This window comes from Protopterus annectens, chromosome 3.part1, assembly GCF_019279795.1.
Source record: "Protopterus annectens isolate FY-2018-M chromosome 3.part1, PAN1.0, whole genome shotgun sequence".
In the NCBI taxonomy this organism is placed as follows: domain Eukaryota; kingdom Metazoa; phylum Chordata; order Ceratodontiformes; family Protopteridae; genus Protopterus; species Protopterus annectens.
The window spans coordinates 206614032-206627927 of NC_056732.1; the positions used below are offsets into that span (position 1 = coordinate 206614032).

At 43.1% G+C, this 13896-nt stretch overlaps 1 protein-coding gene across 1 annotated transcript in view; it reads right to left on the reverse strand.

Moving 5' to 3' along the window:
* Window positions 1-13896, reverse strand: part of TOPBP1 (DNA topoisomerase II binding protein 1) — a 1495804-nt gene that overhangs the window by 638798 nt on the left and 843110 nt on the right. Inside the window, exon 15 of the mRNA XM_044066718.1 lies at window positions 4616-4811. Coding sequence (XP_043922653.1) covers window positions 4616-4811 — 196 coding nt within the window. The remainder of the gene's footprint in view (window positions 1-4615; window positions 4812-13896) is intronic.

Below are 13896 nucleotides of genomic sequence, written 5' to 3' on the forward strand. Positions count from 1 at the left end.
CTACTGAATCTAGGTGGCTGTACCTGTAGGAAATCTTTAACAGTTTGCATAGATTTAGCTTTTTCCTCCATCTTTTTGAGGACGACTTCTGCTTTAGTGCCAAACAGACGTTCATGGTTTAATGGGGCATCTAGTAATTTTGCTTTGGCATGGTCTGGCAAGATTTGCTCCTTAAACCAAGCATGCCTTCTAAGAACAGACCCAATGACAGCAGCATTGCAAGATGCTTCTAAGGCATCAAAATCACATTGCAAAGTATGTTTTCCAACTTGGTTAGCAGAATGCATTAACTCTTGTAAATCTTTATGTTCTGTACATTCAGGAATCAGCATCATTTTGTGTTTAATTAGTTCCATGATATGTTGCTGACACTAACATGTGAAACTGGCAATTTAAAGCCCTGATGGCAAGAGTAGCAGAGGTATATACCTTCTTACCCCATCTGTCTAAAGCCCTAGAATCCTTGTCCGAAGGGGTAGGGTTTTTGGCTGTAGTAGCCTTAATGCCTTTAGGTCCCTGGGAAATGGTCTCTGGATCCGCAGTAGGACTCTTAAACAGGAATTTGTGAGAGTCAGGTACTCTGTAGTACCTGTCAGGTTTCCTTGGAGCTGGTGGCAAAGTATCAGGGGTAAAACTGGATTCCATGAAGACATCATCTACAATTTCCAGAACAGGAGGGATACCTAGAGGCCTATGCTGAGGCAAGTTAAAAAATTCCCTGAGTCTCTTTTTGGACTGTGGGTAGTCCTTGCACTCCCAGCGGAAATGCTCTCAGAGTATGCAGGGTTTCACCGAAAGAAAAATCCTCTGGTGGGGAAGCAGAGGGAATGGAATCCTCTGCATCATAATCCTCATAGGTAGATAAAGGTATGTCCTGGTAATCAGAAGGATCAGAGTCATCAGACTCATGATCTGAAGAATCAGTAGGAAAATCAGTTCTTGGTCTTTTGCAGGGGGAAGGCTGGCTTCCCCTAATTAAAGTAATAAGGTTTTCAGCCATTCTAAGCATTTGTTTCTGTGGTATGGGGGCCTGAAAATACGCTTTAGTTGTTGGTTTCCTAGGCGTAGTGCGAACTCTGGGCCTACGAAATTCTGTATTTTTGGTTTGAAACGAAGTAGTCTGTTTAATATGAACATCAGAAGGCCTGAATACACCCCCTCCGAAGCCGGTGCCTGCACAGTGGCTCCGAACCCATCCAAGGTAGAGACATCTGTAGGTTATATAGTCGAAGTATCTCGCAGCATACCGTACTCCGAATGGGTCTCAGTAGAGGCCGGCAGATCTGTAGAAGTGGGTATCAGGGGCTGCAAAAGCACCTCACTGAGTACTGGCGGCTAGATTAGCGGAAGTGTCGTCGGCAGTTTTGGACCTATGCGGTCTGTGTCTGTATTTATCCTTATGCTTTTTTGGAAGATCGGTAGTCGGATGGCTTATCAAAGCCATTTTGGAATATGGAAAACGAGAGCGAAAGAATTTAGTGACAAAAATAGCCCGACGACGAATAGTTCAGGCGTTGAACAGGGCACGAAACAGACAGTGAGGAACTTCATGGTCTGGGCCTAAACAGGTGACGCAGTAAGAATGAAAATCTCTGTGAGGCATTTGCTTTCCACAGGCAAGACCATTATTAATTTTTTCTGACATCGGTTAGAGCAAGAAAAAAGGATCCCCATCGGGGTATTTATCTTTTAGAAGACTTCAGGTATGAACCTCGAAAAATGAAAATTTCAGGAGACGGCCGACCGGCACTTGCGAAATGCTTCTGCTTCGGGCTCCGCTCGGCAAGAAAAGCTGACGTAATGGCGTCGGCTGCATGTTTTACATCTGATGACCGGATGTCATGGAAGTGACAGCATCCGATGCAGAAATCCCAAGACTCTAGTATTCGAGCTGACTGAGGGCCACCTGCAGGCAGATAACCCCTGTGATGACTGCAACAGTGAAACACGAAGAACATCTGCAGAGTGCAAGCCTTCTTCTTCAGAGCTGCTGCTGCTGTGATACAAGAGTCAACAATGGGATTCCTCAACCAACAATCCCTGTGCTAGAGAGACCAAAGCATCATGTCAAGTTTAGGAGGAACTAAAGAAATCTATGTTTTTTTTTCTAAGCCTCCACGGCAACAAGAGCCACAATTTTGTGTACATGGAAAGTGTCATTCATGATACTGCAAGGGAGAGACCAGAAAGCATCCTATGGGATTTTTCTTTTCTTTTAAACCAGAAACATCTTTATTAAATTATCATGTGCAACATAGGCAATCGTACATTTACATAAATGACAAACCACAGTGACACAATCGCAGTTGCAAACATTATACATTCCATACTGTGCTGAGACAGCTGCAAACATTATACATCACTTTTAACATGTTCAGTCATTGTTAGTCAACCATTAAATAGCTCATTCAAACCTACCTTCTTTTAAACCTCGTTCCTCTTCTGCATGTATTGATCCCACATTTCCTATGTAATTTGCTCCTACCCTTTTCTATAGATCCCAGTTCCAGTTCTGTTACTATATTCATTACATCTAGTAAAGGTGATTTAGACTTTGATTTCCATTTTCTAGTAATTGCTTTTTTGGCAGCCATCATAATTAGACTCGGCAAGACCTTACTATGTCTAGGCAGTTCCGAGTTTGTATCACTCCAACTTGCTCAACCCAGCATCTCTGACAGAGCAGTCTGCAGGGAATCCCTAAAGTCTACCAGCTCATTACACTCCCAGAACATATGTTCTCCAACATTTACCGTCCACCGGAGGAAAAGTTCTTTGATGTCTGCTTGGGGTATAAAAATACCCATACAAGCAATTCCAAAGATCCGAAATCTTCTAGATTTTGCTGCATATTTGGGAGACTTGCATATATCCCCCCATTGTTTCTTTGTGAATTACTTATCCAATCTCTCTTTCCAGTCCTTCCTAACCTCCTCTGATTGATTCTTATATAGTTATCATGCAATATTTTATATGCTCTACTAATTATTCCTTTCTTAATAGCAACTTCTGCTCTAGATTCTAGTAAAAACTACCAGTGGTGGTCTTTCGTTTAGGACCCCTTATTTCTTTCACTTTGTCTATACTCTGATATCAATCTCTGATATGGAAGAAAGTCAGAATCTGGCATAATAGAATGGGTGAGTAACTACTTTCTCCTGCACTTTCACTTGGCTAGCCTCATGGGAGGAGAAGAACCCAAGGAGGAAAAACCATCAAGAATCAAGCACTAGTTTGAGGAGGAGATCCTGGGGTCTCTCCAGTTTTCTGTCCAAGAGATAATTACACCTTCTTGTGGCAGCAAGAAAACAATTCAGATACTTCCACTGCCACAAGCATCTTCTTTAAAAGAAGAGTGAACCCTGTCCAATCACCATTTACTATTCTCTTACACTTTCTTCAATAAGTAAAAGAAACATATGTCCCATGAGACTAATGTTAACATTGTACCAGAAAAAAAAAATAAACCATCCAATAAACTTAGTATCACAAACACAAAAACAGATTTGGCAAACAATGAGAAAAACTATTTTACATTCACTAATGCTGCTTGTACTGCAAATTTTGCACAAGACAGACATACAATGCTTTCCACTAACTTGAGATGTATCCATAATGCAACATCCAATATGTGAAGACATGGCCATACCAGCTACCCTCCAGTGTACACCACAAGGCAATGAAGTGGTCGGACAATCATCTTAACTTTTATGCCGGTATAGCCATCAGAGGCCCCAGACACACAAAACAAGCAAACTGTCTGTCACACAGCACAGGTTGCACCAATCCAATCTGATGGATTACTACATCTGATTATTATTTTTGAAAACTACTGATTATTTTATGCAATAACAAATAATCCCTGGGCTTATTCTGTGAAGTGTCAGGCCTAACAAAGAATGCACTAGACAAATGGTTACACATAAATGCTAAACAAGAGACTGGTTCTGAACACTAGGATGTTACTCACCAGAAGTCAACTCGTTTATTGTCTTAACTATAATTCACTATTTTCCCCTCTGGTTATCCAAGACAAACAAAATCATAAGTCTTATGTCTCATACTATCCTTGTATTCTCCCCATGAATATACCTTCAAGAAAAAAAAAGTAATGATTTTATCTTGTAGTTAACCTGTGTAATTCTAACATCTGCATTTTTGCAGGTATACTATTTCAAATTAATGCTGTTCCATCTATACCATCTACTTTTGCAAGCCAGTGTCTTTAATATCACACAGTTTACATATTCCAGACTGGCTTTTAAAAAGCAATTCATAATTAAATGATATTTTAAATGAGAAAACTTAACTAGCAACATAATGTTCACTAACAATAGTTCTAAAATATTTTCTTAAAATGCACTTTTGAGTTTCTAGTTCTGCTGAAAAGGCTGCAGTCAGTCAGCATACCTAAGTGGAAATAAATATATACTTACAAGCAGGGAAAAATCAGGACTGCTCAAGCACAATGGCTAAGTAAATACAAGAAAGCAAACCGTTTCTACAAAGAGAGAAAAAAGAACCTGCTAACTGTGCCTTACATTTATAGCAGGAAAAATGGATGATTTTTTGGTAAATCCATCACATGAAACAGGCTTACAAATGCAACCAGTACCTTAGAGCTTCTAAAGCTCTGCTGCGCCCATTTCGTCCACAACGTGTTGCACTATCAGGGGTTGAAAAAGAATTTTCTGATCCAGTCCTGGAAAATGAGCTCCTCTGTCCAAGTGATCCAGACATTTTCGTAGCAGTTATAATTTCTTGCAACTGCCGCTGAAAATTCTCCCTCATTTCCAGAGTTTGAGTTAGGCCTGTCCAAAAAGGTAAAAAAAAATCATTAAAATATAAATAACTGTATCAGTGACATACCAGTAAACATGAAGCCTCTCTCTAAGTTCAGCTATTCATATTTAACAGCACCCAACATAAACTGGTGTTGGATAATGTTCTGCTAAATCAACTTCTACTTAACATACATTATTTAAATCTAAGTTACGGACTTACTATAACACAAGCTATCCTGGTCTGTCCAATACAGAGGAGAAATACCAAGACACTTGCCAGATCTGATCCAGCCATGATAATGCTCCAAGTTTTGAGCTCCGTTAAAAATTTTCCTTCAAACAACCCCCATGTGCACAGAATTCCCACAGACAGAGTTCTTTGCATATTGGTATAGGGCTAAGAAATTTTAAGAAATGTAAAAGATGCAGACAGAAAAGCTTTAGGATAGTCTGGCAGGTCCTCAGAAAGAAGTGACAATTTGGATGGCGGGATGGAAGGAAGGATATCGTACTGAATGGACCACGATGAAAGGCTCTAGTGTTATGTTAACTACACAATTTCTGTATCCTATTCATCTAGTCTATCCTGTGTGTGGATCAGAATCCCAAGCTACCTGAAACTTGGGTGACAACATGACAGAATATTTTTAATAACAGTAGCACCAAAGGAAACCCTGGACTTTGGGATTACATTCTGTTTATAGTGTTTGGCAAAGGTGTGCAACAAAGCCCCCAAGTCACTGCAGCACACATTTCAGCCATAGTGGAATTTCTGAAAAAGTATTTAAACAGTGAGAGATCTACCAGAAGGAACCTTTTGTTTGACTGGTAAAGGTTTGTTCTGAAATGTCTATGTAAAAGAAATGCAACCAGGCAATCATTTGGGCAAAAGCTAGTTTACATTTCATTATAATTTAAGGATGAACAAGATGAAAAGTTATCTATCTTTTCTGAATGATTTCATCCTTTGGTGATAAAATTTTTGCTGTCTGTGGACATATAGGGTACGAAGAATATACTATGCCTTGCTGGAATGCTTTGAAAAGAAAACAGGCAAAAAAAAGATTAGTTGTGTAAAATCTTACCATAGCCATAGATGTCCGTCTCTTCCATGTTGCAGTATTCTCACTGTGGGAACCTCTGCCTCAGGCGACTTGAACGTCCAACTCCTATGCAAAAGCTGAAGCTTGGTTGCTGCTAGGTGAGTGGGATGTCACACATAGGGCCATAAACCATGGGCCTTAAATATGACGTCTGCACGCACAGACGTCAGAACTGACTGCACAGACAACAACCTAAGGAGAACAAGCAAGATGCCATCCAGAGAGGTTAAATGTGATTAAGGGGGATAGAAGAGAGGGAAGGAATACTGCAACATGGAAGAGAAGGACATTGATGGTTATGGTAAGATTTTACACAACTAATTATGTCCTTCTAGTCTCATGTTGCAGTATACTCAATGTGGGAGAGTTCCACAGCTCAAGCTGAGAAAGGGGTGGAGAAAAGTAGCAGTCTCCAGGAAGCCATGGAGGATGGTCCTTGCAAACTCTGCCCTGGCTCTGGATATATTGTCCATTTTATGTTTGGAAAAAGTATGCACAGAGGACCATGAGGCTGCCTCTAGTATGGTGGCCATATTCAGGCCATTGAGGAAGGCTCCAGAGGAGGCCACTGCTCTAGTAGAATGTGCTTTAACATTGTAGGGCAAGTCTTTGCCATGAAAAGAGCAGCAGAAGGCAATCATTTTCTGTATCCAGGAAGATATTGCCTGTTTTGATACAGCTTTCCCCAGGGTCCTGGGGTGAAAGGATACAAAGAGCTGACTGGACCTTCTAATGCTCTTGGTCTTGTCCAGGTAGAATCTTAACTGTGGACATCAAGGAAGTGGCGCACTCTCTCACTGTCACTTTATGGTGAAGAGAAGAAGGTGGGTAAATGATTAGACTTGCTGAGGAACAGTTCATTGACCACTTTGGGCATGAAGGAGGGATTTGTGTGAAGGGCTACCCTGTCTGTGTAAGATAGTGTAAGGTGGGGATGCCATGAGAGCTTGCAACTCAGACTCTCCTAGCTGAAGTAAGGGCTACTAATAGGACAGTCTTCCAGGTACACATCTGCAGAGAGGCAGCACTTGCCAGTCCAAAGTGGGCAATGGTGAGGTTTTCCAGTACATAGTTCAAATTCCAAGGGGGGAATAGGTTTTCTTGGTGGTCTGATGTAGAGAACCCCCTTCAGGAAAAGTTTGACCGCCAGTCAGGAAAGGAGAGGGGATCCATAGGTAAGTAGGCTGAAATGGCAGATAAGTGGACTTTCACTTGAGTATGAAAGTTTTGATTTTAGGAGCTCACACACACAGGCTAGAACTAAGGGTACATCTGCTTGGAAGGGGTCTTGTTGCCTTGGGAGACACCAATTGAAGAATCTTTTCCATTTGGAAACGTAGGATCCCCCTTGTAGTGGTTTTCCTGGCATCTTGCAGGATGGATAGCACATCCTCTTACTACAGGTGTCTGAAGGGGATCAGTAGTTTATCACCCACAGGGTTAGGCTGTGTGTTTCCAGGTGTGGATGAATCAGAGATCCCTTCTGTTGTGTGAGCAGGTCCACTTTGTGATGCAACTTGTGGTGATTGCCCTTGGCAAGAGATAGAAGGGGGAACCAATGCTGCCTTGGCCAATGAGGAGTCACCAGCAAGATTTTTGGCTTGTCCTTCAGGATTTTCAGTAGAACTTTCTGAATGAGTGGGAAGGCATAAAGGAACACTCTCTTCCAAGAAATTGAAAAGGCATCCACTCTCCAAGCTAGGGGGGAGGGTGCTCTGGAGCATAATAGCTGCAGTTGTCTGTTCTGAGAGGAGGCAAACAGACCTGTGGTATGCCCCACTGGTTGCCAATGTCTAAAACCACATCTCTGTGTAACATCCTTGTGATGTTGAGAGAAGGATCTGCTGAGGCCTAATGGTTGTCTTGGGATGGAATTGTAGGCTGCCTGCAGTGTGGCATTGTACTGGGTGGCTAACTCCCATGCCTGTATTGTAAGCCTGCAGGATAAATAAATCTGCCCCCCTCCCCGTTTGTTGATGTACTGGATCACAGTTGTGTTGTCTGTGAAGATTTGGAAGGGGCCTGGCTGAATAAGAGGAAGGAAGGTCTGTAGGGCTAGAAGGAGAGCAGCCATCTCCCTCATGTTGATGCGCTTTTTTTCTGGAGAGAGGGCTCCCACTGAGCCTGCACCTTGAGGCCATTCATAGTGGCTCCCCCCAGCCTAGATCCGAGACATGTGTGTGCATAGATTGCTCTGGCTTGGTGAGTTGCAGAGGTAGACCTGAATTCTGGTTTAATTGTTGGATCCACCACCTCAACTCTGTCTTTAGGCAGGGTAGGAAGGGCACCTGAAATTCCAGGGGGTGATTGTGTTGTGATCAGACATTTTTTTAAGTACCACTGGAAGTTCCTCATGTGCAGCCTGGTTATAGGTAGCATAGGAGGTGTAGCTGCCATGAGGCCCAGAAGATGGAGGAAACGCCTGGCAGAAATGTGGGTGACTAGAAATAGCTCCTGAAAGAAGTTGGTTAGGGAGTACACTTTGTCCTGAGGAAGGAAGGCCTTCATCAGGTCTCTTCTTATGCTACAGCCCAAGAAGGTTTGGTCTTGGGTTAGGGTGAGGAAGGATTTTGTCAGGTTGAGAGTGAACCCCAAGCTCTGATGCAGGGACATAGTGAATTTTAGGTGGGTCCTCAGAGTATTTCTCTCTCCTGCTAAAATGAGGAGGTCATCCAGGTAATGGTAAATCAGTATGCCTTTTTTTCTACAGTAGGTTATGGCTGGGGGTAGACACTTTGTGAAGACCCTTGGTGCAGTAGGTAAACTGAAAGTGTGAGGATGGCAAAGCAAAGCATAAAAAACTTCCTATAGTCTGGGTGGATGGGGATATGGAGGCATGCCTACTTCAGGTCCAAAGAGGCCATGAACGTTCTGGGTGGCAGTAGTGAAAAAAGGGTTTGAAGGGATAACATTCTGAAAGAAGGGATCTGCAGGATGGGTTTTAGCAGGGACAAGTCCAGAATGGGCCTCCAAGGGTCATCCTTTTTTGGTACTAGGAAAAGTCTGGAGTAGAACCCCCCAACCTTCTTGGACTGAGGGGACCCTTTCTATGGTCCCTTGTGAATGTAGGTCTTGGATGATCTGAGGGATTAGATGTATTTTTTTTTTTTTTGGGGGGGGGGGTATGCGATGTGGCAGGGTTTTTTCCTGCCAGGTCATAAAGTACCCTTTTCCCACTATTGATAAGACCCAGCAGTCTGAGATGACCTCTTTCCAAATGGGTAGACAGTGAGAGAGGCGGGTGGAGAGAGGTAGGTGGCTTAGGCAGTCACAAACTGTTGTTTCTATCTGGAAAGGGCTGCCTGGGGGTGGGTTGTGAAAACGCTGTCCTGGGGGAAGCTGCCTATCTGGATCCTTTCCTGTGCCTCGAAGAAGAGGAGGAAGATGGGGCAGGGGCCCTCCTGAGAAAGGTGGGCTTGGTTGGGTAGTTTCTATAGACTTTTAGAATAAGTGAGACCAATATATGTTTGAGGTCCTGAAGTTCTTCGCTTTTTTCCTGGAGGCTTTTGAACAGCTGAGTGGACTATTTGCCAAACAGGAACTTGTCTAGGGGGTGCCTCCAAGATTTTGTTCTTAAAATTATCAGGTAGTGGCTGTAGTCAGAGCCAAAAATATTTGTACAAAACAGAAGCTAAAGCAGCAGATCTGTCTGAAGCCTCAGCAGCATCACAGCTGCACTTTATAGAATGTCTGGCAACCTATGTTGCTAATGAGAGCTTAGATGCTACCTGTGTTTTGTTACGTGAGTCAGGCAGGTTAGAAAGTAATGAAGTTGCCTGGGAAACCAAGTCTAGTGCACCTTTAACCATGTGGGTCTGATAATTGATTGCACTGAATGCTAGTGTGGAAGAAGTGTAAATCTTTTTTTCCCAGTCTGTCCATGACCTTACTGTCCTTGTTGGATGGCAGAAGGGAGGAAGAGGGAATCTGTCTGGATTGTTTATCTGGGGCCACTGTAATGACTGCAGAAACTGCCATAGGAGGCTTGATGAGGTATTAGTGGTCATCAGGGACTTTATAAAATCTATCAGGTCTTTTGGGTGCTGAGGGCTGTGACTCAGGGGTCTTGGAGGCTGTGGCAAAAGCATACAGGTAAGCTGGAATCACAGAGGGGACTGCAGAGGAGGAGGGTGACTCCATTTGAAGTACCTCTTTTGGACCTGTCAGCTGTGTGGAATCCCATTTGAAATATTCCCTCATTTTGGATATAGTCTCCTCAAAAGAAATATCTTCAGGTGGGGAGTCTCCTTCCATGGAGTCCTCATCTGGAGAGTAGCAGTCCAGGGGAGAAGCTAGCTGAGATGTATATGTCAAAGATTCATCTGAAGAGGAGGAAGAGGAATCTTCTTCCCGAGTTTGAGCAGGTGGAATGGAAGAAACTGAAGCTGGCCTAGGGCTGAGAGTACGCAAGGTAGTAGCAAGAGAAGTTGTGGGTCTAAGAGCCATAAAGGCCTATATCAAAGATTGGGAGAACATTTGCCACTCTGGTTGGTCTTCAGTTGAAGAAGCAATATGTTTAGTTTTTTGTTTCCTATTAAGAGGAGTGGTCTTAGTGGCTTATAGTGAAGGAGCAGGCCTAGGATTGGACGTCTAGCCTGCAAGAGAAGAGTCCTGTTCAGGCACTGTGGGCTGCTGTCAGGTGAACCCAGTTCCCCCTCATCAGCTGAAGCTGACAGAATAACCTCTGAGGACGTGCCAACTGGAGATTCTAGGGCGGCTTCCACAAAGATACCCATTGAAGTTGCCAGTTCTTCCAGACGTCCCTCAGTCTCTAGACCAGTAGCTGGCAGGATGTCAGATGTCGGAGGGGCAAATACAGTAGGCCTTGCAAACCTGGCCGCCTTTTTTAGGTGGCTCCACTTCGAAGGTCGACTCGGGATCCATGCCTAAGACTAATCGCTTTAGATGTGGTTTTCCAGGAAAAGTTTCAGGGCTGTCAGATGACTGAGAAGGATTTTAGGGATGAATGACTGGCAAATGCTTCAGGTTGTATGATTGTGGGATTGGCCTAACAAAACAAGCAAAGCTTAGGAGAATTCAGATGACATTGACTATATAAAAGGGAGCAACAGCAACCTAAGCTCAAGGGAAAACAGGAAAATCCCCAATGGGATACTTATCTTTAGATGTCTTCTGAAGCACGGAGCAAAGCAGGCAAGTTGACGTTTGACTGTGGCAGAGAAGTTCTGAGGTCTGTGTGTGCAGACGTCACATTTAAGGTCCATGGTTTATGGCCCTGAGTGAGACATCCCAAGCAACCAAGCAGCAACCAGGCTTAAGCTTTTGCATAGGAGCCAGACGTTTGGGTAGCCTGTGGAGGAGGATCCCACAGTGGGAATACTGCAACATGAGAATAAAAGGACATCTAGCTGTTTGAAATTGCTTTCCAAAGCAAGCTTGGCAATAAAGGAACAATTGGTTTACAAAGATACTCTATTTTTATGGAAGACCAAGTATGAAGTGGGATTATGGGAGGGAAAAATCTTAATGGAGCATGAGGTTTGGATCACTAGAAAGGCTGGATCAGGGATGACAAATGGCTTGGTGCAAGACAGTCAAATAAAACCGGCCAAATGAAAAGGATAAATACTTAAAACAAAGACAGGGGAATGTATGACTGTTTGAAGATTATTTGTTTTATTTGTTTGCTTCTCCAGCAAAGTAATTCTTACTTATCTGCTGTTGATTGAATAGGAGTTAAGTCATGTCATGACTGAAAGAAGAAAGAATACAAAAAGATGCACATTTAATAAAGTGAGGTAAATCTCACTACTAGGTTTGATTTACAAGCATGAGGATATATAGGTTAGGGTCAAACAGCAAGTAAAAGTCAGATCCATGTACTGCTATACAATACACCATATCAAAGAACAGACAGCATGATCATGAGCAATTCAAGGTACCTTATCTAGGACTCATCAGGCAGTAATTCTCCACATACAAATGTCTACGACTTACTGAAAACAGTTGTTTGGCACTTCCATCCCGAATGGGACTTCATCAGAACTGCCATTAATTAAAACCAACTCCTTAACATACCACTCGTTGTCATGTGACCCAACTGTCTTCAATATAGTTTGGCTCCAGGTGAGGTTATTTACTGTGTCCCGCTGGTTTCTTGGCTACTAGTTCGTCTTTAGTTTTCCAGTCTTTGTTTGTGGAATAATTTAAAAAAACAGTCTTGGACTGAGGAAAAAGTATAAACTAATAAAAAAAATTCCTGCAGAAATGTTTAACATACAAAATGGACCCAAAATCAGGATTTAACTAAAAAACATTTAAAATGATGTAAACCTGCTCAATCACCTCAAATAATCATAACACCCCCCTCCAATAAAACTGCAAAATCAGCAAGTTATCCGATCAAGGCTTTCAAATGAAGATTACAATAAACAGTATGAATCTTATACTGCAAGTGAAGTAAAACCCCACATGCATACAATTTTACAATCAGAAAAAAAGAAGCAAATCAGCAGAATACACTATTCAAGCACTGACAAAAAAGACAGAGGGTGGAAATAAAACATAAAAAGGCTTTGTTACCTGAGCTTACCAGCTGAAGAGATCTTGAGTAAGGAGCAGTATTCCAAGAGATCATTCTCTTACTATAGCACTAGAAGATTGAATGGGTCTAGTCTGTGGGTCTGTAAGTCACCTTGCACTGCCATGTGAATGGTTCATCATAACCACAAACAGGCAATGGGAGGGGCTATGCATTTTGGTAGACTGCCAGAGGGAGGGCAGCACAGCACTACTACCCATAAGCCAGTGTGTTTGTTGAGTATCACAAGTGAAACTTGTTCATAGGTTCATACTAGGCTATCTGCCCTAGGGCATTTATAAGCCTAGCCAGAGTGTGTGTGGCTTTCACCACCCCTTAGGATGAGAATACTATACCCATTAGTTTGCTGTGCCTCTGTCCAGCAGTGACACAGAGATGATTCCCGGGGTAAACCTACGATCTCCCATCCACTCGTCAAGATTTCTCTTGAACAGAGTCAGTGAGGGGCTCTGCCTCAACTGGACTGGGATTCTGTTCCATAGTGTAGGGAGTCTCTGGGTGATGAATCTATCCTTCCAGCACGTCCTATTTATATCCATGTTGAGGTTTAAGTCTCTTGCTCTCGTGGCTCTGGTGGATTTGGATTTTTTGAGGTGGAGCATGTCCATTAATTCCGGGTTGGACATGGCCTTGTATGTCAGGCACAGATCACCTCTGAGCAGACGGTATGTGACTGAATAGAGCTGGAGTTTCTTCAGTCGGGCAGCATATGACATATGTTTGAGCCCCTTTATCCTTTTGGTGAGGAACTTTTGGGGTCTTTCCAACTGCTGCAGGTGTCGGGTAAGGTACATTCCGAATGGGGCGTTGTACTCAATCATTGGTCTGATAAGTGAAGAGTACAGGGGTACAATGACCTCTCCTGATCTGGATGTGAATCCCTTCATGATCAGGTGGGCAATGTAGGAGGTCTTCCTAACCACTTTGGCAATGTGAGTGTCAAAAGAGAGGTTACTGTCAACTTGGGTCCCCAGGTCCCTGATAACTTCTTCCGTGTTTAATGGATTACCACCTATGTGGTAATTAGGGGTTACACCTTGTTTTTCCCAAAGGGTATGACTATACATTTTTTGGCATTTAGCTTAAGGCCATGGCTCTGGTACCAGTTATCCATTTCTATGAGACCTCTCTGGAGGATGTCTGTGTCTGATGGAGTGTCAATTATGGTGCCCAGTTTGCAGTCATCTGCAAATTTTGTCAGCCACAATCCCCCTATGTTTGCCTGCACTTCAGAAAAATAAATGCCGAACAAGAGGGGGCCCAGGACTGAGCCCTGTGGGACACCGCTCGTGACCGGCTTAGAGTCTGACATGGCACCAGCAACTCTAACCCTGTGGGTTCTGTCCTTGAGCCAGTTTGCAACCCATCTTGTGACATATGGGTTTACATTCAAGCTGATGAGCTTTTCTATGATGCCCGAGTGGGGTATTGTGTCGAACGCTTTTGC